Genomic DNA, 26,557 nt, shown 5'->3' on the forward strand with positions numbered 1-26,557 from the left:
AAGTTTTAGCTTTAGTTTTACTTTAAAGGCAAGCCAGATCTGCATTCCAGGTATTGCATGCATGACCCATGTTTATTTCTCTGCACTTTTCTCTCTCCTATATAGAAAGTCACTCACATTTTTTCTTCACAACTATCACAAATGATTCTACATATGATTACCCAGCGTACTGCACGACTAGATCCCTGGATGACATCACACTGTATTGGTATGACAGTGACAATGAGGTTATAGAGCGCAGGGTGCCATGGTTTCAAAGTACCTTTGGCACCTTACTGGATGCGACTATTGATGAATATAACTTCCAGCAATTCCAACAAAAGCGCTTTGAGGAATTTAGGAGTTATATGAATGACACGGAAGGTATGGGACCATTCTGCCATTTGAAATTTCATTTGTCCTATGTCTTTAAAGTTGAGGCTTGTTTATAATATATGTACAGGTATTTTTAGGCAATTGAGAGGTGCATTTGGCCCCTGCCAGGCACCCTGTGAATTTTGGACCTTACCTGCTGGACTGCAATTGAATCACATGGACCTGGATTCTCCACCAGAGAATGTTTCAGTGAATGTCACTGGAGGCTTCACAACCTGGAATTATCAGTAAACAGACAAACAAAAAAAAGATACCTACCTTTATAAAGTCATCAATCTCTCCACAATTCTAGTCCTATCCCACCTTTTTTTGGCACCTCCATCCTCATACTTCTTTTTCGGGTTCTTCTGCCTGCATCACCTGATCTCACACTGTGCAAAGATCTGACTTTTCAGAAAATGTAAAAAAAGTGCCAAACTCAGTGCACATGTGTGATATTGGCATTTTTTGTACATTAGGGGGAAAGTCCCTTCTGCAAATTCCCGAGATTGGGCATGGGCAGTAGGAGCAGCCTGCAGCTTACTGTGATACATGTATGATGTATGTATCCCAAGAGGGAGGGATTTCCCTTTCAAATAAAAAATAAGTTACCAAAGTTGGAGACGACTAAGCGTTCAGGTACTACATTCACTTCAAAATGTATACATTATTTATTTCCTAATTTGTTATTGGATTTTTGAGGCACCAAATATTACACATCTTACAACTTCAAATAATTATAAAAACATACATCATACAACCACATTTTTCAGTCAATGTGTTTCCCCAAAAAATTGCCTTCTCAGGAGGCATGGGACAAAAGACAAAATACTGCAACAAACATAACAAAAAGTTTCATTTAACACACACCCCCTAATGTTTCACTTAATAAATCTTATCACGTTGAACATCCATCAGGGCAATTTATCTGTATGTTAAAACATACTGGATCCTACAAAGACCAGCAATGTATACAATTAATGTCATCCTTCCATGTTTAAACATCTAATCAGATAATTATTCATTACATATGTTATTGCCTTTAAATTTTATCAGCCAAAAATGTTATCTTAAAAGGCTTGACTCCTAAAAACCAAGATTACTAGAAGAGGGGTATGGCAAGAATATATTGGCCAATTTCGGTGATCCAAGAATTAAAAAGTTTATAGGAGATGGTCCTCCAATTTTTTTTTATGTTTAAAAGATAGATTAGTAGAAAGCCATTTTGATATCCGCCATGGGATACAGAAAAGAGAGTAACATTTTCACGTAAGTGTTCTTAGATGTAGAAAAAAGAAGAGATCTCTATCCAGCTTCCAAAATGTTTTTTCAATCATGTATAATGACACTCATCAAATAAAAATACAAGCTGTATACATTTGGAGTAATAATATTTGAAAAATAAAAAATCAAACTAAAAAGAAATACTGTTTAAACATTCTAATGGTGTTTTTGTGGTTTTAGGATTTCAGGTATTGCAATTGTTAGATGGCTGTATCCTCTACGATGATGGATCATTTGACACACTTTACAGTTTTCATTATAATGGGGAACCATTTATACGCTTCGATGAGAAGAATGGGAGCTGGATTGCGGATGATCCAAGAGCGCAGGTCTTTGCTGACAGATATAATCAAAACAAGACCCAATTAAACCAAACCATGAATCTTCAGGAGATTGATTGTGCTCAGCACATTAATAAGCTGCTGTCACTTGGAGAATGCATGTTTACCAGGACAGGTAAGGAACTACCTATCCATGGGGTGGAGGGGTAGACATACACTTTAAACATGGGTAACCATACTTAGATCTTGCAGTTCAGACGCAGCCACATGGCCAAATAGTCAGAAGTCACCCTCACATACCAGCAGGTAGTGCTCTGCTTTTTAAAAAAATGAATTGAAGACAAAGGGTAGTTTTAGGCTACATCTCAGGAACAATGATCACTTCTATGGGCCCTGATTTATTAAAGCCCTGCAAGGCTGGAGAGGGTACACTTTAATCTGTGAAGCTGTGTGATACAGCATATCTGGGATGAATAACATTTGTTAGCAAGTTAAAAATGACTTTTAAGAAATCCATTCTAGGTTTGCTGGATCACCCAGCTGAAAGTGTATCCTCTCCACCTTGTAGAGCTTTAATAAATCAGGGCCATTGTGTTCACTTTATCATAGTAAACCTTCACTTGTTGGTACATTAAAAAATAAAATCCTAAAACCTTTTATTTATATAACCATAAATCTCTATCTTCAGTCTTTATATACAGTATTAGAATGTTTATCTTGTGTTGGATAGAATGATGACCCACCCAGACAATAGGCAGATAGATATAACAATAATATAAACAGGTGGCTAACCTTTTTATGCAATGAAAACATTTTTTTGTTTTAATTTTTTATTGTTTGTTTTAGTTAGAAAGGGAGGACCTTTCCTCTTTTGTCTTTACCGTGGCGGCAGTACAGACTGAATGGGAAACCTGCAGCCGCCTGGGATACATATGTTACATATTGCAGAAGGATGCATGCTGCTTTTTCTGGGCATGCTTGATCTCTAAACATATTTAACATGATGTTGTCCCTAAATGTTTTAAGTAGGTGCCTTTAAAGCTCCTTTACTATCAGTCAAACCCACACATTAAAATTCTTATCTTTATATTCATGGAAGCTCTATCCACAGAGGATACAGCACCAGTCATTGAAATGAAAAGGGCCTATTTGTGCATAACGGGTAAGTATTTTACTATGTGACTACCCTGAGGGAATGGGGCCAAAAATGCACTGGAAATATAAAATGTTTAGCATTCCAACTCTATGCACCCACTACTATTCTGTCAAATCTAGAAAATATTGGGGTCCTTGGACAATTGCCCAATTCCCAGTCTCACGCAACAAAAATTAAGGAAGAAACCTTCAAAGGACAACTTCACTAAAAGAGAATTTTACATTTTATTTTATTTTAATAAGCATTAATAATTTTGTGATCTATGTTTATACAATGCAACTTAATGTGGAGATTCAGGCAGAAATTTCTACAACCCATGCTGTAGGTACCCAACACAAGTTTCCAGGCCAGAGGACTTCTTGAATAGTTAAATGTGAGAAGTAGAATTCTTGTAGGTATCTTGTGTGACTGGCTCCATAGCTTGTTAGATAGGATTTTTGCATATTCTTATGGGTTGTTTTGTGTAAGTTTCGATTAGGTTAAACTTAGGTCAACAATAGGTTGTTATTTTGATATATATATATGTACCAAAAAAGTCCCACAATGGTGAAATTGTATTTTATATGACTGTTAGATAATTTACTATACTTAGTCTTGTAATGTCTTTTTCTCCATCAGAACAACCGGTTGTGACAATGACACAGACAGCCATCACAAATTCCACCTACAGGCTGAGCTGCAGGGCATATGGGCACTACCCCAAGAACATCTCAATGATGTGGTATCAAGACGGAGAGCCAGTGCCAGAGAATCTAGTGGAAATAGTGACCTTACCTCTCCCTGACATCACCTATCTTACTTGGCTATCAATGAACATCAACATGGAGGACAATAATGTCTACACTTGTGGTGTGACTCACAGCAGCATGACCTCACCACTAATGATGAGTAAGTTAAGAGTTCTATAAAACAGGAACAACAAAAATTCTAAACTGTATCACACATTTAACTGTTCAGTGTTCTCCAACGGTCTACTATTATCCACTCTATCTCTCTGGTGTCAGGCCTGAGCAGTACATATGAGAGGGTGATGGAGAAGTTCCTGGCTTTTCCCAGAAAGGAGAGAGACAAAGTTATGAAAGAACACATTTATTCAACATATTACCCCCTGAGACTGATGCACTTAGTACAGCGTAGTTGCAGCTTTTCTAGACCGTTCAAATAAGTCCTATGGTTGGGCCACAAACCAGCTCTCAGCAGCATCTTTGGTGTCAGAAATGTCCTCAAAACGTTGTCCCTTCAGGTGTTTCTTCAAATTCAGGAACAGATAATAGTCCCAAGGGGCCAGACCAGGTGAGTAGGGGGGATTGTGGACCAATTGGAAAGCCAGGGTGTTAAATTTGGCAGCCACAATGTTGGAAGTGTGCGCAGGTGCATTGTCCTGCAAAAAAAGGATCCCTTTGGGCAACCTTCCACGGCGTTTCGTCTTAATTGCCTCTTTCAGCTGGTCCAGGAGGCTAGCATAATACTGTCCGGTGATACTAGAGCCGTGAGGTAGGTAGGCGCCATTCCTTTGACTGTTCCCTGGTTTCAGGATCATTGATGTGGAGCTAGGTTTCATCCTCAGTCATTAACCTAGCTAAAAAGTCCAGTGCAGCTTTAAAATAAAATAAGGTTGTTTGGATGCTTCAACTCATTCCTTTCCCTGGTCACTGTTCATTTTGTTACCAGAGGATCACCCACTTCACTGAATGCTTGTACATGTCTAGGATAGTGGTGTTAACAAACCCAACATGCTCCCATGAGATGTCAAGTATCTGGGCTATCTTTTTTGTTGATATTCGCCGGTCCTCAATATTCAGCTCATGGGGAGCATTGCAGGTTGCCGGGTCAGTTGAGGTTGGAGGGGCGCCCATTGCGGGGCTCATTTTCAACGGTGAAATGCCCAGTCTTGAAACGTCTCCCACATTGTTTGTAACATCTCAGTGTGAATGTTCTTTGCAGACCCTGGGGAAACAAAAACTTAATAACAGCCCCTTAACTCCAACGAAATGCTCCAACTTGCTTGTGCCTCTACCATCACAGCTTCTCACTATTAAAAGAAAAAACTAATTTTTCTATTTCATCTGGAAGGGGACAAAGCCAGAAACTTCTCAGCACTCCCTCGAACATGAAGCATCTTTGTAAACATGCCAGATTAGCCCCTGGAAGCTGAACCCTATATGTTAGGTGTTATGTTAACCCAAAACTCAAAGAAAATCAGGTCCTACAACTTCTCTAGAACTGTGAGAGCTTTCTGTTGATATCCCTGGCTGACTTTAGACTCTTCTCCTTCAGTCTCCACCTTTTTAAAATACAAATAAACTGGAAATTAAGCTGAGATACTATAGCAGCATTTATAACTTTATATGGCTATTGTATCATATTTAGAACTGATCATAAATACTGTGTGTATTATCTTTATGCAGGACTTTCTGAAGACTCTACTGATTTTAGCAGTGGCCACAGTGTCAGCGGCAGTGGCACTTTATTTGGTGGAATAATTGGCATCTGTCTGGCTGTCGTTGTGCTGATATTTTTGTTTGTATTTTCTTCCGTATGGTGGGCAAAAAGCAGAAGAAGATGATGTGTCAAATTGCTACAAAACCATGGATACATCCATTTAGAATTATCACTGCAACCAGGTAAAATTGAAAAAGTATCCATGATTAGCTCTAAATGGTTCCTTTCTCACCTTACTATACTATACTTTTTATTTGTATTATTTTCTGTAGCATAATCATACACCATTTTAATGTATTTTACCCAAAAAATAATACCTTACTCCTTCCCTTCTTCACATCTACAATGTCCATAACGAAAGTAAAGCCACTAAGCAAAACACAGATTTACTTTGATAAATAAACTTTTCTTGAGAAAGACCTGTCCTTGAAGAAATGTCCTGTCACATTTTTGTTTTGCCATTTTGCAAATGCTACTTTGCTATTGTACTGATCCAGTAGATTTAATATTTGATGGCCTTAATCAAAACAAGGATATAGATAAAAACATCTGACTTTCCAATTTGCAGGTTTATTCTTGTTCTTCACTGATTTTAGGCAAACTTCAGAAACACTGGCATGTTTTATCTCTGCTGATAGTACGGTCAAATTCCAAGATGACAATACCAAGATTCATTGAGCTAATATTGTGAAAAAATGGTATAGGGGGCATCATTGTCATACATGGATCGGCCACCACTGAATCCAGACCTGAATTCTATTAAGAATGTTTGGGAAGAGCTGGAAAAGACTTTACACAGCGGTGCGACTCTTCCATCATACAAGATCGTAAAGAAAAATCTGGATGAAAATAAATGTTGTGACATTGCAGAAGATTATCTGAATTACACTGTAGTGATAGTTGTAATCAAAGCCAAAGATGGTCCAACAAAATTATACAGTTTCTAACGTTTTTTAAAGCCAGGTAATGTAAGAGTAAAAGCTGAAGCATGCTTGGGGACTGCATTGTTGCATTTTCTCCACTTGATCACCAAGAAGTTCGGCAACAATATATTCAGGGGCCATTAATATGGTACCTATAGAGGGGTGTATGTGGTCATCAAGAATACCCAGGTACATTGTGGTATTCAATTGATGTTGCTAATATAAACTGCCCCCTCAAGACCACTGGCCAATGGAAATCCTCAAAAGTTTTTAAATATATATTCACATTTAGTTAGCAGTGGAGGCGAGCCAATTGTTAATGTACAGCAGCAGCGTGCTGCGTACAAAGATGGAGGTAATGGGCCTGATTTATCAAAGTTCTCCAAGACTGGAAAAGATGGACTATCATAGAAGAAGCTAGGTGATCCAGCAAATCTGGAATTGATTTCCTAGAAATCATGTGATATTTGTTTCAATTGGCTTGTCTTGATCTCACATATGTATATTATATTTTATTGTATTATTATTTTGTCCCACGTCATTCAGATTCCTTCTTCTTTCCAGGGTGGATGGGAAAATTGGCACTGCCATCTTCTTCTGGCTTCATGTCATCCAATCACAGTGTGTTCAGGTGTATTTTTTTTTTTTACATTCCAGGGCTGTGCATGCCGAATCTCAGCCTGGAGGCTCCTGGAATGTCACATTTGTATTCCAACAGGCTTCAGGTTTTCTCTTCTGTCTTTGAAGCCCCCCCCCCCCAAAAAAAAAAATAAAAATAAATAAAAAGTATCCCCCTTCCAGGGCTGTGCATGCCGAATCTCAGCCTGGAGAGTGCCCTGATTTACATTTTGCCCACTATTAGCCCTGACCTTGATCTGACCTTTTGATGACTTATAAATTACTTCCTGAATGTATCATTTCATCATTTTGTCTTTGACCTTGATGTTCCTGACTGTTTGCTGGAAACCGCATGGCATCCAAATGACATTGCGCCGGCGCAAGTGCTGTTGTGGAGGAATTTGAAAGCAGCGATAGCGATTAGGAGTCCCTTGTGGAATCGAGCGATTCCCCAGGAAATTTGTCATCGGACAGCGAAAGTGAATTGAGCGACGATTCTGGACCTGAGGTCAGTGCTGTGAGCACATGGTGTCCTATTGACCTTGATGCGGACCAGTCAGCACCGCCAAGATTTCCATTCACCGGCACTCCTGGGATGAAAATTGAGGCTGAATGCGCTGACCCCCTGGCATACCTGAAGTTGTTTTTGACAAACAGGTAAGCCGCTCTTGTGTTTGCTAACTTTTTGAAATTTTTTGCTAATTTTTTTTTTTGCCAACATGTGTGCTGCTCTGTGTTTGCTAACTTTTACAGAATTAGAACGCTAGGGGGGTTAAATGTATTTTATGTTTTTCACTGTTCCATGTTTTACAAGTTCTAGACGGCTGTATCCTTTATGTTCATGGTACATTTAACACAATATTCAGTTCTCATTATGATGGGAAAATATTCCTGCGTTTTAGTGTGAAGGAAATGAGCTAGATCACAGAGAACCCAAACATACAGGATCTTGTTGACCCGTTTAATATGAATGAGACTTAGGAATAAAGAATATTCTAGTGAATGCATGCATTCCACATGTATCAGAGCCACTGTCACTGGGGAACTGCACACTATACAAGATGGGTACTGCCCATCATCATTACAGAGAAAAGTAAATATTGAGCCTGTGGTAGATAATTGAGGTCATCTGCATGTCTGAAATGGTCCTTACTTTCCACAATAAAGCATAATGTCTCCAACAATTAGAATAACAAAAACAAAGTATTTGGCCAACAAAGGTAATTTACAGGATACCAATAAACTGCCAATGAAATATCATACAGTCAAACCTTTATTAATAATAGAAAACTTACTGTACGTCTGAAAGATGAGCTGAACTGAATTGTTTCTGCCTTCTCAATCCACATGCTCAAAAATGTATAGTATATATGTACAATTCTCAGATTTGTTAAACTTCAACTCCAAGAGGAAATATTTGTACTGTTTCCTTGTCTAAACTGTGTTATTCTTTACAAACAACATTGTAATCCAGGCAACACAACCATGCTGCACTGCCTGTGTCTCAATTCTCATATTAGAACAGCTTGGTCAAGGAGCACCTTTATGGCGAGCCATTACTTTGGAAATGTACAGCAGATGTAGTGTTAAAAAGAGAATTTGGATATATTCAATTATCTTTTGTGTATGGATTCCTCATAATCAACACAACTCTATAGTTGCCTAACAAACCCTTTTCTATTTTGGCAAATTGGAAAATTTGAAATTGGGCAAATTGGTAAAAAGAGCACATAAAATAATTGGAAATGTGTTCCTTCACTAAATTAAATTATTTTTTGCCATCACAATACAATAGAACCCAATATAGAATCCCATCTAAGCAAACATATATATCCCAATTGCTGTTCCTTAACTTCCAGTTTCAGTTTAAAAGGGACTTTACTTGCCGCTAGTGGTGAATTGCTGCCAGGACACACCTAGACTTGTTAGATTACAGTCAGTGAGGGTGATAATTATATATCCTGCTAAATCCAGGCACCTGGGAACCTGGTCTTACCACACACTGCGGGAAATACCAGGCAGGCAGAAATGTCATTAGTAGCTGCACAATAGAGCATTGTCTACAATATAATTTGCTGCCATAATCAATTTCTTATCGGCTCCCATACTTTTTCCAGGTAGAAGTATTATGTTAGAATCCAACAAATTTAAATTTTTCCTTCTTTCGTAGCAAAATTCACAACCACGTGGGATTGTTTATGTAAAACAGATGTTTATCTGTTGGCGTTTTAGATATTGGTTAAAAGTGAACCTGCATGTGTAAATTCCTAACAGTAAGTAGATGGGCGTTTAAAGAACACTCACCTCTGTAGTTGCAGATCATGCCTAGTAATTCATCTTCAAAGTTCACAATAAAATCATTGAATGTGTTTAGGTCATCCTACGAGCAACTTAGGGTATTCCGTTCCATTAGCGATTCAACAGATACATTGATGACATCACATTGTATTGGTATGACAGTAACAATCAGGTAATAGAATGCAGGGTGCTATGGTTTAGGAGTATCTATTTCATTTTACTAGATGCTAATAAAAGTGAGTTATTGCATCCGCAGGACCTTCAAAGTTTGCTCCAGAAATATAAGAATCTGAATGACACCGAAGGTGAAAGAACTTTTCAAGATTATGTGATAACATTAGAACTTGATCAGACTTATGTAAATAATGTTATCTGTATGGGTTAGCTGTATGCATTTGCATTGTGCAGGAATTACATCATCCAATAGGTTATTGTCTTTATTAAAGTCCGCTGTGGAGCTGGTTAAAATCAAATTTGCCAGGCTCACCAATTTAGGAAAGCCAGGTTTGAGAAAAAGTGTAACTTGTCACATTTCTAGCCCTAAATAGGACCTGTAAGGAGAACAGTCTCTTGGCATTGTGTACAACACCAAGCAAAGGGGACACAATCCTGTTCTGAACGGACACAGTTGGGGAAAGATCATTATAAAAAACTAGTGTATGAGGAGTTGATCAGTGTAAGTGTTGGTGTGAATGGGGATCCAGCAGTGTAGAGACAGGAGGAACAAAGATAAGGGAAAGGAGTTGGTTGGGAAAGGAGAGAGCAGAGCACCCTCTATGGAGGGTGCAGGTGGAGAAAGCGAGAAGACAAGTTGGGAAAAAGAAGGAGCAGGCTGGGAAAAAAAAAGAGGCAGCTTAGGGTGGGAAGGTAGACCTAATCCAGGACATTAGCCTCAAGAGCTGCTGCATGTGCTTTGTAATACTCCAGCTACAATTCTCATCACCTTAAATACCTTTTACCCCTGCAACCCCAGGCAATCTTTTTCTGTTAGTTAGTCCCAAAACGTTTTGCTGCTATAAAGTACCTTAGGGCCACCATTCTAACCTGCAAAGTCACAAGACATCAACATGACTTTGGCAAGACAGCGGATTTTGGGTCCAGTGCTGGTGGTGGTGATGGTGGAGGTGCCATGATATTTGTGATACGTCCTACAAAAAAAATAGAGACACAAAACACAAAAAATGAATGTTCAAAAATGTGTTTAACAGTAACATTATTACAGGGTCACCCTGTATCACAAAACCACACAAGTAATTTGTGGTTGTTTAAAAATAAAATACCCAGCTTCCTACACTATCATCAGTAGTGGTGTTACAAAACCATTCCCTGTCAGCCAAAATCAGCCTTATTACATATCCAAAGCTCCTATGTAATAAATGAAAATCAATTAAATGACAAACAATCAAAATAACGTAAAAAACGTCTTAAAAGATACACCAGCTAAACAGCTAATACATTTTCAATAAAGTGGGCATTTTATTACTGTTGTATTCCAAACCCCAAAATAAGCTGTACAAAAAACACATTGATAATTGGAAGGCATACAAATATGTCACATTACAGGATGGATTCTGATTGGTTGCAATAGACATTACACCTAATACTTGGCACTAAACTCTACCAAGTACAGTCAGGGACAGTTATAGACTTTTTTCTCTCTGAAACAATCATTAAAAAGGTGCCCCCTATTCCCAGGGAAAAAACCGAAGCAAGTTACCCCAGTTAACAGACCCCAAATGCAAACCTAATAACAAATGTCCAGTACAGACCCCCAAGCATACCTCAGTACATACCTCCAGGTAAACCTGAATACAGACCCCCAGTGACAGCCTCCAGTACCCCCAGCATAGATTTCAGAACATTTACCAAGTGAAGATTCCCAGTGACAGGCCCCAGTATAGACAGGCCCCAGAGTGAGAGGCCTCTGTACAGACCCCTGAACAGACAGGAGGGCAATAATGCAACCACCTAAAAGGCCTGACAAAAGCTTTGTTACTGGTTACCAAGTTCCCCCTACAGTCCTCATCCCCAAGAAAGTGGATATATAGGCAGCTTCGCTTCCTCAATTTGGCAGTCTGAGCCTCTCTGACCAATGGAGAAGCATGCATTGGTGTAGTGAGGTACAGTTTAAACCTGCTGGCTAGAATATTGTTATTTGCATACAAAATCCCTTGGGTTAAGGGCATCAGCATACTTTAAAAACTAAAATTAGGACCATATCTAACATGTTATATGTTACATGAACAGTGTGATGATGAGTGGTCATACAATTATACAAATAGTGGCACGTTATTGTAAAACTGTTTCTAGGTCAAGTTTACAATGTAACCTAAAAAAATAAAACTGGAACCTCCACTGTGCCCTGTGCCCTGTGTCCCTGTTACTGGTCATCTTAGTTCATATTATTTTTTTTTCATTTGTACTTATGGGTGGAAAATGATTTGTGAATGAAAGCAAATACAGTACTTGTAAACTATTTGTAGGACTTTCTGCCATTGATCTTCACAAGCAGCACAATAATACACATCAGGATCTGGTTTGACGCCTGTCTCCACAAAGCCATCCTGTCAAATCCAATTGATAAATGGCAAACACTAAAGCCTGTACTATATTGCATCTGTCAGTTTATTGACAGAATATGGCTACATTTTAAGGGAGGCATTCACTGGGAGACTTGGATGGATTTGAAGACTAATACAGTTCCTACATTTCAGCAATATGATAGACCAGGTCAGGTTCACCAAATTTGTAGCTATGAACGAGACAGCCAACCTGGGCTACAACAAAATAATTATTTACTAAAATATTTTTTGTTCTTCATTTCCTATAACATACAAAAAGCATGCGGTTGGGTTAATTGTGTTAACCCTAAAATGACCTATGATTGTATTAAAGACATATGACTATGATAGGGACATTGGATTGTGAGCCCTTTTGAGATGATAGTGATGTGACTATGGACTTTGTACAGCACTGTGTAATATGTCGGCACTATATAAATACTAGTTGATAATAATGATACAATGTAAGATCATGACAGACCAATCCAGATAGTTGCATAATCTCAAATGATTTACATTTACTTTCAATTTCACAAGCGATTTTTTGACACACCTATACCTGCAACACTGGCATGGTAGGAAATATATATTTGTCAGCTGAATCCATACACAGGTTATTTTAGTTCTGTCACAGACTGCGGAGTGCTGCGCGCTGGTAAAAGCATCATAAGTACCCAGACGATGAAGAGATATCTACTAAATATATTGTCACCACTGATTCTTTTCTTATTTGTTCCTAATGTTTCTGCAGGTAAGTCTGGTATTCTGCAATGTTATATTTATATAAAGCTAGGAATAGTTTGTCACTTTCAGCTGAACTCGTTCTCTAATATTGAAGATGTTTCAGCATTCCTTACTTATAGTAAGTGTCAGGAATGTATAACACATCATGTTATTGAAGGTTCAGGAGAACTTGGTGGAGCCAAACTCTAGTGATGAACAAAACTAAGAAAGATATTCTTGCAAACATTTCCACCCCAATATAAATATTCACATATTTTCACTATTTCATTAATTTACTTGTAAATGTTGCAAGTTTTTTGCAAAGCCCCTAAACATTGTATTCATGGAAAAGGGAGAACTTGCCCAAGGGAACATGCCCCAATACCAAAAAATTGTTTTTTCCATAAATCAATTAAAAAGTTAATTAAACACTTTTTTAAAGCAAACTTGTAAAGTCACTTAACATATTAACTTGTGACTAAATGTGCTGGTAGCACCTGCGGGAAGATGTCTCTAGTTAAAAAGTTTTTATTCCCATAAATCAAAATAATTATAGTCAGGAACTTGTACTTTTACATGTTTTTTATACCTACATGTCACCCTATGACCCCCTAAGAGCCACTGCCTTTGTAATTACCTTGAAAAGTCAACAGGTGGTTGATAAAAAGCATTTTATTTTATTAATTATACTTTTACTTGACTACAGAAAGACTACATACATTTTTTATTTCTTTTTTTACATAATAAGGGACAGAGTTAGGGACTTTAAAAAATAACTTCTGTATACATTTGTTCATCACTCAGATCTGGGTTTTTCCAACCTTTTATTGGAATTCTCCAAGCTCAGTCCGAGTTAAGACAACCCAAGCACATATATTATTTTTAGAGCATATTGGCTGTCAAAGGACTGTGATCTACATAAGGTTTGAAATCAGTGCAGCCCGGCTGGAGCCCCTGTTAGTGTTCACTGGTTGGATGGACTAAACCAACAAAATAAATAAATAATACACCTGTCACTGATGGGTATAGTACAGCTCAGCCAATCAAGCCAGGCTCCACTCATCATTCTTTCCAAAAATATAATAAGCTTCAAATCCTGGTCAGTTAAGCTTTTCCAAAAAACAATAACTTCTAGTTTGTATTTCCCCTCCAACTGGATTTAATCCATCTCATAAATTTTGTAATTTACTCACCTGTATTTGCAACTATTGATTGTAATGTAACATCCTGGTTGTGTCAGGGCAGTCTTACCCCCAGTAGTGTGCAACTAATCAATGATAACAATTATGGCCTATCTTTCAGATTGTAACACAGCAACACTGATTTATTAAACCTCTCCAAAGCTGGAGATGATACACCTTCATCAGTGAACCTAAAAACCCTGGAATGGATTTGATCAAGGCTTAAAAACATTTGCTAACAAATAGAAAATGACCTTAGGAAATCCATTCCGGGTTTGCTGGATCACCCACCTTCACCAAAAAAAGTATCCCCCCCAGCCTTAGAGAGCTTTAATAAATCAGGGCCAATGGGTTCACATTCACTGTTTGTATGATCATATAGACACACTGAACTGTAGTTTAGTTTGTAGTTTTAGTTTGTAGTTTCTATTGTGTTCCCCACATTTCTCTTGTTTTTTCTCAGGAAGCCACTCACGTTATTTCTTCACAACAGTCACCCCCAATAATTCTGCAAGCGACTATCCGTTCTATTATACGACCCGATCCATTGATGACATCACACTTTACTGGTATGACAGTGACACTGGGGTTGTAGAACGCAGAGTGCCCTGGTTTAGAAGTGTCCATAATGGCTTATTGGAAGCCACAATTACGGAACACAATTTCCAGATTAGTCTAAGCAAAGTCTTGGAGTCATTTAGGAATCACGTGAATGACACTGAAGGTAAGCAATCTTTTAATCACTTAAACTAGACTCTAACGTTTACAAAGACATGCTATGGTTCAGCTAAAGGTTTGTATATACCAAAAAAACTTTCTTCTCTTTTTGGATATAGTAGAGAAGGGTTAAAACTCCAGTAGGTTTATCAATGCAGCTGTGAGATAAAATACCAAATTTGTATTGTGTTCATTAATGAACCACACCAGACTGAGAAAAAGTGGAAGCCTTTCAGACTTGGACCATGTTTGTGCAGTGCAGCACCATGAAGTAATGATTGTAACAAGGGTTGCCCTACAATGCCATTCATTCAATATAAATCACCCTGATAGCCAGCCTCCAGTGCATTGCGATGCAACCCATTGTACTGTATCTACCGTGCATTTTGTAAACATACATGCTTTTTTGGGTACTGCTGTGTGCCAGGGAGCCCGTTCAAATTATTGGCTGCCTCTCCCAACTACATGGCAATGCATAGAATGAACATCTATCTGGCCACTCTAAACTAGCTTAAAGCTTTTACTGAGGAACTTTAGAGACAGGTTTACATTGACTTTAGAAATAAAAATTTGAATTTGCAATGAATGTTTGTGTCATTTCAGGATTCCATGTGCTGCAGTTGTTAGAAGGATGCATTCTTCATGACAATCAAACAATTTACACATTACTCAGTTATCGCTATGATGGAAATCCATTAATGAGTTTCAATTCGGAAAAAAGCAACTGGACCGCAGAAGATCCAAGAGCTCAGTACCTTGCTGACATCAATAACATGAACCAAACTGTGACAGAAGATATCAAAAATAGTCTAGTGAATCAATGCATTCTGCATATAGCTGAGTTGCTGTCCCTGGGAAATTGCACTTTCAACAGGAAAGGTATTACTTATTCCCTTCACATGAGAACAGTCTAAACACACTTCAAATCTACAGCAGTACGGAATCTTAACATCCTACTTGTCAGTTCTAAAGCCTTGCAAAAACTTGGACACCACCGCAAACTAATTTCTCAATAACTCCCCTTCCAACTCCCTTTTTTATCTTAGATTGCCCAAGCAGAGTATGAAGGAAGTGCCAACCAAACATGGCTACTGTCTGAATCTCTTCCTTGAATCCAAATCAAAGGTTAAAAGCTAAAGTGGAAGGTTTAGGAACTCCGTTACCCCAAGCTCTATTTATAGGAGAAACATATTTAACCAGCTCCATGCTACAGACTTCCATGGACTATCTGTAGTCTAATAAGGCACTTTACATGACTCGGGTAGCTCGGACCTTCTAGCCCATCCCTTATAAACACCATTGTCATAACTCCCACGTTGTACACTAGCCCAGCCCCCTCTGGCAACACTACCCTTTTTCTTAACCCCTTAAAAGCTCTGGGCTAGGCCCCAGCACCCGGTCATGTAGGCACTGCGCCTAATTCTTACGGCTACGTGCCTCTCTTTCCTTCTGCTCCCAGTGCTTTTCTGTACATGCTACTCCCCCTCAACTATTTGTGCAGCAATTTTATTAAGCAAATACATTACACTGCCCAGTGTAATCCTGGCATATGAGCCCTAAAAATGTTAAAATGCTTTGTTTTAAAATATTTTCCTTGCCTAAATTAGTCCTAAACTAGCTTAAACTATTGCCCTACCTACAGCATATAACAATATCCATAAACTTTTGGTAATGGGTCCAAATATTACAGTACCAGATCTTTAAAAATATACATATCTATTAACAACAATTGTGGGACTTTAATGGTAATGAATAAAATTTGTTTTTATTTCAAACTTTAATTACAAAAATTAAAAACAGTATCATGTACATGCAACCACAATATAAATACATCAACATTTGTGATTGTTCCTCAATGCATTTCTCTTTTACTTCATCAGCACGAACATTTGCTGAAGAGTCTACAATAAGATCTTCATATGACATAAAGATCTCATTGTAGACTCTTTAGCAAGTGTTCCATCATAGTTTTCTGTGATTTACACAAACAACTGTTTGTGCTCAGAGTTGTCCTCAGAGAGAATGGGTATAGATGTTGCAATAGAAGAGGTATAATGGCTCCTGGGTAATGTATCACATTCATTGTCTTCATCCCCCTGCTGTGACAAAGATGATGTCCAAAAGGGTTGTAGGTTGGTAGTGTGGAATCTGCTTCATGCTAACTTGTAAAAACAGGGACCTGTTTCTGTCTGCTACCCCTGGTGGTGATAGGCCTAGTGGTGGTGCTGGTGCCCTCTGTCCCACTACCCATAATTTGCTGAATTATTTCAAACCCAGGAGGTTTAGTATGAGTCAAGGATTTACTTTGTCTCTTGTAAAGCCTACTTTTGTTTCCAGTCTTATTTAAGCCTGATGATGACAATGAAGCTGAATGATGATGACAAATTACCACATTGCGTTTGCAAAAATACAATACCAGTCAAAAAACAAGAACAACTGATGAATATTATTAGAAACAATGGGAGAAAACATTCTGTAAATAATTGCTGTAATTTTACTTTTTTTTTTTTTAATTCATTTTTTTTAACTCCCTTATTTCCCAGTAGGAAAATGTGGCATTGCCAAATACTATGTAACCCTTCATGCTTGTTTATATATTTTCTTGAAACTCAATTTCTATAGTTAGCAGTAACAGAAAACGTCACATGGCAAATTATGAATCTCACTTTTTATTTAAAAGTGTTTTTATAGTTTTCTCTACCTCATGCACCCTCTATAACTGACCTCTAGCAAAGCAACACAAAATAACACTCTTTGATGCTGAGCTCCATCCTTTTTTGAGGGGTGCATGATGTCATCCCTCCATACAAGACAAAGGATTTTAAAATCTGAGACTCAAACTGAATCTTAAACAATCTGGGTCACAATTGACTCCAGCTGGGTTTCTTTGAATACCTCTATTGTAGATTTGCATAAAAAGGTAATCCTAAAACAGACTGTTTGGTCTCTGAACTGACTAAAATTGAAAGGTCTGGCATTATTGGTCAATTTTTGGTTGATTGATAGAATTAGCGCATAACATTTAGCGGGTTAGTCAAACTGGGGTACACATCAAATTTTTTTGATAATATTTTGCCTTATTTTGCCATTCATCTATTCCTGTAGAAGAACCAGTTGTGGTAGTGACAAAAACACCCATCACCAATACAGTTTACAAAATGCACTGCCGGGCATATGGGCATTACCCCAAGAACATCTCAATGATATGGAACAAGAATGGAGAGCCGGTGCCCGACAGTATGATGGAGAAAGTGACATTACCTTTACCTGACATTACCTATCTCACACGGCTGACAATGAACATCACATCAACAGACGATAATGTCTACACTTGTAGGGTCACCCATAGCAGCTTGATGTCACCACTCATGGCAAGTAAGTTGGGTTTTGCTATATTACATGAACTACAATTGGAATTATCAGTGAAATGTTCTTTTACAATATTTGGAATTATATAGGATGTGGAGCACCAAAATTTCCTTTAAAAGCTAACCTGTTCATTATAAAAAATCAGTCCATCTAATGATATTTTGGAGGAAATTGCAGCTTCTTAAATTTCTCTGAGACTTTGGCAGAGTGATCCTCATGCAAAGGAATGCCACACGCCATGTATTTTGGTAACAGGTAAATCCCATTTATCAGGAAAATCACACCCTGCCAGGCTCCACCATTATCACCTAAATGTAACTATTTGATCATTTTTTGGATATTACATTTATGACACAGCAGTAATAGTGTATGTATTTCCTTTTTTCAGGGCTGTCTGAAGACTTATCTGATCTTAGCAATAGCAGCAGTGACAACAATGCCCGTGGTAGTGGCATCTCCATTGGAGGAATAATCGGCATTTGTTTGGCCATCATCCTGCTGATGGTTTTTATAGTATTTGGCTTTGTATGTTGGGCAAATAGCAGAAGAAGGTGATGTGTCACACTTACACGGTTGCTACGAGCTATCGATTTATGCAAATAAAGGCAACAAAAGGACAGAGCAGAGTCAAAAAATGTTGACTGTTCATAGATCATTGAAATCATTGTCTTTTTAGGACAGGTAACAAAAATAAAAACTGACTTCTTATCATACAAATACAATTTATCTGGCAGTAATGCTGATTTTTTAGCTTCAATTTATTTAGCTGAACTCCAGAGAGATTAAAAAAGACAAACATTTATGCAACTCTTCATTCATTCATCATCAAATGTCTAGATGGGATTTGATATAAACTTCTTGCAGCACAAAGAACCAATTAGTTTGTGTAAAAAGATCTGATCGAGGGAAAGATGGACAGCGGGGGTGAGTGTTGGTTGGGGAATGCTAGTCAATTTTAAGCCTAGAAGATACCAAAGCACCTTAAGGTGGAAAAGTAGTACTGTGTAGTAGCAAACTTTTTTTTTAAAGCTATTCATGTTTTATTTGACTGGAGTTCTGCTTTGACCTGTAACACATAGGTCTCACCATCCTTATTTAAAAACAGGTAGTCCCCGATTTAGGGACACTAAAGCAGCTTCCCTGCTCGCTTGTGTGTAGGACAGAGGTTTGATGGGGGGAGGGGGCAGTTTTCATGACTTCCAGAAGAAGTCATTTGCTAAACACAGCTTAGTTTGTGGGTGATCTTAAGAGCTGAGCTGATCTGTAACATCTTTCTTCATTGTTTCTTTTTTCATATCAAAGCACAGCTTGATTCAGTTAATGTGTCTCAATCAAGTTAATAAATGTCTAGGCTCCAAAAAGTTTTGTTTTTTTGCTTTGTGATTAACTTACACTGATGATTTTATACCACACTGCCTAATAATATGTTGGAATAAACATCTGTCCTAATTGCATGTATTAAAATAATGTACCTGTCCCGACTTACATACCAATTCAACTTAAGAGCAAACCTATCTTGAATAACCAGGGGACTATCTTGTATAACTAGGAGGACTACGTATACCGGTTTTTGCTGTGTCGACCATTACTGGGTGTCAGTTGCTTTGCCACCAATAACAGAATAGTGAAAATTACAAAGACAGCAATATTAACCTAGAAAATGGTTTAGCAATTCTACGCTATGTCCAAAATGAAAATTCCAGGCTTCAGACAAACTCAGCTTAGCATCCCGTTTTGCTTATTGTTAGCTAGAAGCATTCTAGCTAATGTAAAATCCAAGATTTGATGGTGGTAATAGACATTCCAGGGTATCTACTGGCAACCGGCAGCTTGCCAGCTCCTCAGCTACCCCATCTGCTGTGTTTGTACTTATTAAACTATTGTTTGAACATTTTACAGTTGGGGCCAGCAGTACTGAACTGATCACTACTAACCAGATTCATGTCCAATGAAAAACCATAGGTGACACACCACATGTAGTTTTGCAATTGTGGGCACAGTTTACAGGTGTGAGAAAGCAGCAACTGCATTGCAACTTCACTGCCAATCCGGACTAAGTCTAAGACTACGCATAATCGAGTTTTGTGTAGAAAGTGACCTAATCATTTTTTTATTATTTCGCCTCTAAAAATCATAGTTATCCACTAGTCGTATTTGTTATTTTCTGCACATTTATAGGATATCAGTTCCACCAATATATCCTATCTGCTAGTAGTGTTGGTCGAATATTTCACTATTCGATTCGACAGGTATTCGATCGAATAGTGAGAACTTGTCCGGGTGATCGAATGCCGAATTCGAACACCATTGAAGACAATGGTGTGAGAATTTGGGATTTTTTTAGGGTCTTTTAACCACCTGGGCATTTCACTGAGGTCTAGATTTCAGTACCAAAAGCGGTACACTGTTTTTCATGATTTTTTTTTTTAAATTGTAGACCTGTAACTTACAGAAATATGTCCGAACAAGGGTCTAGTAGATATCATGAATATAAAAAAGTTTGAAAAGCTTATATAATATATATATAATACAATTATATATATATTATATAAAGATTTCTTTGTATTGGACTCAATACAGCTTTTTTGTATTGAGCTCAAAACAAAGTTATTTGAATTTCCCGCCCCGCCTTCCGCACCGACGCATGCAGCGACGTCACTGGAAAACCCCGGAGATCGTCACTGCACTCGGCGGGAGAAGAAGGAAGAGAGAAGACATGTCCGGAGGAGCTGCGGGTACCGGGTAAGTATAGTCTTACAGTTGTAATCCGATTGTCATACAAGGTATGACAATCGGATTGCAATATAACGTTTAACCACCGGACAAAAGTTTGGGTTTAACACTTTTTGCAAGCGTTTTTACCCCAAACCAAGGTTGGGTTTAATGGCCGGGTGGTTAAGGGCTGCAAGAGCAACTAGTTGTTGCAGCCCTTTACTAGTTGTATGTGTTCTTGGAGTTTCTCTATTCAAGAACTATAGGTGATGAATGGGGACTTGTCCCCATTCATCACCTGTAATGACCTGTGTTCTTGGATAGAGAAAAAAATGTGTTCTATCTTATCCATGAACACAGGACACTACAGGTGATGAATGGGGAAAAAACCCCATTAATCACGTATAGTTCTTGGATAGAGAAACTCTATCCAAGAACACATAGTAGTAGCACAGCGCAGCAACAGCCATCGCTGTTGCAGCACTCTACTATCTATCACCTTTAGTGCCCATTCATCACCTATAGTGCCCAGAGGTCCTGCAATCACAGGAGTCAAAGTTAGTTAAAAAAACACAAACATTCAATAAATTACTTTAAAATTAATTTTTTTTTAAACACATTTTTTACATTTTTTTTGTGTTTCCCGATTTTTTACCATCGAATACCTTGTTTTTCAGGTTGGGTCTATCCGAATTCGAACGACCATATTCACGTCGAATATAAGGACAACCTGAATTTGAACACTATCTGGAAGTTTTAACATTTTCATTCCTTAAGTTTTTTTGCAGTTATTGCCACCAGCCCATGTGAGATACAGAGTGACAAACCTCAGTACAAATTCCCAATGCAGACTTTTAGGCATACACCAGCACATCCCCCCCAAGACAGACCTCAATACAGACCCCCAAGTTAAAGGCCTTAATACAGACCTCTAGTGACAAGCATCAGTACAGACTTCTAGTTATGGGTCTTAGTACTCACAGTATAGACTTCAATATATTTATCCAGTGTAGACTCTCAGTGACATACCTTAGTACAGACCCTCAGTGGCAGCCATCTGTAGAGCCCCCCTCCACTGCAGACATCCAGTATGGACCCCATATACAGACCACCCAGTGCAGAACTCACTACAGACTCCCTGTAAAAAACCCAAGTGCAGACCTCCTAGTACAGACCAAACAAATACAAATATAGAAGCAAGTTACTGTAAAAGTGTTTCCAGAACAAGTTTACAATGTAGACCTTGGACATCCTGCCCCAAATGTCACACCTGTAACCCCCCGTACATCATGTGTTAAAGGTGTGACATCACAGTTCCTTACCAACTATACATTCCAGAAGTGCGAGATATGGCCACATTCTCAATCCCTGCTACTTGTCATCTTGTTTTTTTTTTTCTTTTCTAAATTATTAAACTAGTTTTTTTTAATAGGTGGGACATTACCTTGACTGTGGCAGAGGTTGAGGCTCCCTGTACAGCTTGGGTATAGAATGAAATAGAACCTTTACAAGAAGACTTGCATTGATATGAAAACTAATACAGGTATTGTCCTTTGGCACTACAACACTATTTAATACAATTACTGAGCAGGTCATGCAGGAAAACAACATTTTAAACAAACAAAATAGTAAGTAGTTTACTAAATGGCTTTTCTGCCTTTTCTTGTATAACTTCAGCATATGGGATCATAACAGCCCATCTCCCACAATAGTACAATACTAAATGATGTACATTTACTTTCAATTTTACATGGAATTTTGGTGTGACACACCTGTATCTGCTAAGCTAAACAGAGGAAGGGAAATATATATCCGTCAACTGAATCCAACCACTGGGTAATCTGGTTTTGTCACAGACTGCAGGGAGCTCATAGCTGGTAGAAGTGCCATCAGTAGCTGGACGATGGAGAGATATCTACTATATATATTGCCACCGCTGATTCTTTTCTTGTTCCTATTGTTTCCTCAGGTACGTCTGGTATACCAGAATCTTATATATTTTTTATATAAGGCTAGGAATAGTTTGTCATATACAAGTGAACTTGTTCTGTAATGTTGAAGATGTTTTATTTTCCTCCTCAGTGCTTTCCTCAGTTTTAACAAGTGTCAGGAATGTATCACCATGTCACTAAAGCTTCAGGAGAACTCTGGGGGTGCAAAATACTATTGATGGATACAACTAAAAAATGTATTCTTTCCATCAAAACTGTATTCTTTCCATGTTTTCACAAATATCTTTACCATTTGTTGTATTCATGGGAAGGGGTATTGGATCAGTGGAACGTGTCACAAGTGCAAAAATCAGTTTTTTTTTGCCATAAATAAAAGAGAAAGTATGGTAATTAGAACTCATGTTTGTACATGGAAGATCCTACCTTTAACTTCAGGGAAAAGTTTACTGCCACATGTACCTAGTGGATCCTGTTTATGGACTCCCCATAGAATGGAATGGAAGTGTATCTTCTCCTACTTACATGTACATTGGTTTGTACTATCCCATATGTTCTTGATTCTTCCATTTCATTAAAATAAACAAAGAAATATAGGGTTTTGAAGCGACCTTGAACCTTGACACGCTTCTAGAAATTGTGCATGCGTGAGATTAGAAGGTTTTTCTGTGCATTAATCTGCAGCCTCCTTGAATATGTGACATATGTATTCCAGGAGGCTGGAGGTTATCTACATTTTTATATTAATTAAAAATGTGATGATATCTGCTTTAAGACCTGGGGTCTCAAGTTAAAAAGCTTTAGAAAGGCCTATCGTTTTTATTCTAAAATCAAAGTTCAATAAAGTCAGGAAAATGCATTTTTAAAGGAAAAACTGTTTTTTATTTGCTTTATCTGGGAATGTTTCCTTACCTGCCATTTTGGTGAAAATACTGGTGAAATTAATACATTTGCAATTAAGCTTGCAGGTAGATTTTAAAAACCATTTTAGGAATTATACTTTCATTTATTAAAAGGCTTCACACATTTCATTTTTTTTGACACAGGTTATCAGGTTTAGGGACTTTGCAATTAACATTTAATAATGACAAGTAAGATTTACAATATTTGCTTTTCTGTCGAAATGCTCTGTCCGGCGACTCTGTGCTGTGAGCCATCGCAGTATGAAACACTGTTTATTCTGTCCAGCAATGTCATTTGCAGCAGCCAGGAAAACTAAGATAGCAGCAGACCCTGCTTACCTTTAGGCGTGCAGCCTGATGTATTTTTCGCATCTCCAGCACCACTCTGTGAGGCTGTGCACAGATGAAGGGGATTTCAGAGGCAATTAGCTCCTGACTCAGTCCTGCACTGGCATTGGCTGCTGGGGCATTATAGCCTCTCTGCTCTCAGTCACCAGTGCCTGTTGTAGCGTCTGCTGGGCTTACCTGTGTTGGAGAGTTTTTGTGAGATTTCTCGGTTACTGACCTGCACCTGTTTCTGACTATCCATTAGAACTCTGCCTGGACCGACCCCCGACAGACCCCAACTCTGCTTTTGCCTTTGCCCTCTGTACTTTGCTGGATGGACTGATTTTCTGTGTTTTTGACCTTTGCTAGTTTTTTGGATTTCCTGTCACTTCTTACTGTGCATTTGTGGCTCTGTACTCTGCATTGGTGGGCGCCGGGTCAGCTGCCGCCCTATCTCCAGACACCATCCTTTGCCCACCAAATCCTGGGGGGAGTGCTGTGAGACAGAACCAGTCTCCTGAGGCTTAGCGGGGGCTGCTTTAGGCAAAGACTGCGGCATAGATTGGGGGATTGGTGTCTGGGGAATCACAGTATTGATACGGGCCTTACAACCTGTTTATATTGTCTAGATATAAAATAAACAGACATAATCAAGGGAAATAATGTTTGTAAATTGGAGGCAGGATGGTAAAATGTAATTGATTGGATTTCACATAGCAAAACAGATCTTACATTCTGACAACATTCATTGTGAATTGCCGGAACAATAATTTGCCATTCACTGTCCTCCAAATTCAGAAGAAACCCTTTCAAGACCCCTCCCTATTTTCTAGCTACTCTTTTATCTCCCTTTTCCTATATATCTTCAGAAGAAAATTAATTGATTAAATGAACACTTCTAATTCAAGGGTCAGCAAACTTTTTTGGCTACTAGGCCATTTTTGGAGGTCAAGAAGGCACACTAGGCCAGACTTCCTCTCGAGTCCCACGCTGATGGCTCCGCCCACACCAGGAACACCCCTGAAGGGAAATCCCTCTCTTCTGCAATGCATACAGAGGAGAGGAAACGCCCCTGAAAGAAAATTCCTCTCTTCTGCAATGCATAGGGAGGAGAGTGAATGTCCTCCTACCTCAGTGGTGGAAGTGTTAACGCAGAGAAGGAAGGCATAACAAGGAGGCTCAAGAGCCACAGGTTGATGATCCCTGCCAGCCGGGATTAGGCCGGATCGACCAGGGGGGCATTTCCGGCATCGACCAGGCCGGAACAGACTACTGGCTAGGCCGTATCTGGCCTAAAGGCCGGAGTTTGCCCACCCCTGATGTAATCCATCCGCTTCAGTATCGCTTTCCACCTGTCCATTCTACTGAAACAGCTCTTACAAAAGTAGCCAGTAATCTACAGGAGGAGTCACATAGCAACTATTTTTTTCTCCACCTCCTAGATTTTTCCTCTACATTTGATGCTATCAATCACCCTCTTTTACTCGAGTTCCTGAGCGCTATTGGTATCAGTGACACTGCACCCTCTTGGTTTGTTTCCTATTTATCTGACCGCTCCTTCTAAGTCTTTCTCAGGGGTACCTCTTCTCCTCCCACCAGGTGTTCCCTAGGGGTTATTCCTTGGACTGGTTCTCTTCTCTCTTTACAACGTACACTTTGGTTTACAATACCATCAACCTGTTCACCTCTTATTTGTCCTCTTCAGTCCTGGATAAGGTTTCATTCTATATTGCAAAAAGAAAAATTCAGGACTTTTGCTGCATATGCTATAATATTAAAATTAAACAGTGTTTGTTACAAACTTTCCAAAAATCAATTTTATTGATAAAAACATACATAATTTACATCCATTGGACAAAAACAGATACAACTTTTCAGAAAAATAGGTTCTGTCTTTGGGGCATTTACCCCAAAACTCAATGCGTTTCAAGGAACATCTATTGCCACTTCATCAATCCAATACCAAAGTTGAATTTATGTAGCTGAGTCACCAAAAGCTTGCAGATTATGTATAAAGGGAGGGAAAACATATGGGCAGACAACCTCCTCGCTTACTAACACATCTGATGTGCATGAAAGATACCTAAATCTGGTCCAAGTATAGTCATTGTTGGGAAAGTGGCTGGTTGACACCATTGCTGGAAAAGAAGAAGTGACTATGGAAAGGTATTAGCTTAAAATGTATGGATATCAACCTTGGATATATGGATATTTTTGGGGGATATATTAAGAAAGGGTTAAAACTCTTGTAAGTTTTTTTTTTGAGTCTGTGTCCTGGAGATTCAGCAACTATTATTATTATTATTATTATTATTAATAATAAACAGGATTTATATAGCGCCAACATATTACGCAGCGCTGTACATTAAATAGGGATTGCAAATGACAGACCAATACAGACAGTGATACAGGAGGAGAGGACCCTGCCCCGAAGAGCTTACAATCTAGTAGACTATTATTACTATTATTAGACAGTATTTATATAGCGCCAACATATTATGCAGCACTTTACGAAGTCCTTAGTCATCTCACTAACTGTCGATCAAAGGGTTCACATTCTAATGTCCTTAGCATAGTCATATGTCTTTAATACACTCTAAGGACAATATTTTTTAGGGCGGGAGGCCAATTAATCTAACTGCATGTTTTTTAGGAATGTGGGAGGAAACGGGAATACCCAGAGGAAACCCATGCAAAGACGGGAAGAACCTGAGCATGAGCAATGTACAATGAGACAAAATACAAAATTTACAAATTTAC

At 38.5% G+C, this 26,557-nt stretch overlaps 1 protein-coding gene across 1 annotated transcript in view; it reads left to right on the forward strand.

The window, feature by feature from the left end:
- Positions 1 to 19,216, forward strand: part of LOC140343833 (uncharacterized) — a 20,176-nt gene extending 960 nt beyond the window's left edge. Inside the window, exons 2-8 of the mRNA XM_072430725.1 lie at positions 166 to 363; positions 1,819 to 2,094; positions 3,694 to 3,963; positions 14,285 to 14,545; positions 15,142 to 15,417; positions 17,644 to 17,913; positions 18,296 to 19,216. Of these exons, the coding sequence (XP_072286826.1) occupies positions 166 to 363; positions 1,819 to 2,094; positions 3,694 to 3,963; positions 14,285 to 14,545; positions 15,142 to 15,417; positions 17,644 to 17,913; positions 18,296 to 18,462 (1,718 nt within the window). The 3' untranslated portion in view covers positions 18,463 to 19,216. The remainder of the gene's footprint in view (positions 1 to 165; positions 364 to 1,818; positions 2,095 to 3,693; positions 3,964 to 14,284; positions 14,546 to 15,141; positions 15,418 to 17,643; positions 17,914 to 18,295) is intronic.
- Positions 19,217 to 26,557: the final 7,341 nt, after the last annotated feature.

This window comes from Pyxicephalus adspersus, chromosome Z, assembly GCF_032062135.1.
Source record: "Pyxicephalus adspersus chromosome Z, UCB_Pads_2.0, whole genome shotgun sequence".
Lineage (NCBI taxonomy): Eukaryota > Metazoa > Chordata > Amphibia > Anura > Pyxicephalidae > Pyxicephalus > Pyxicephalus adspersus.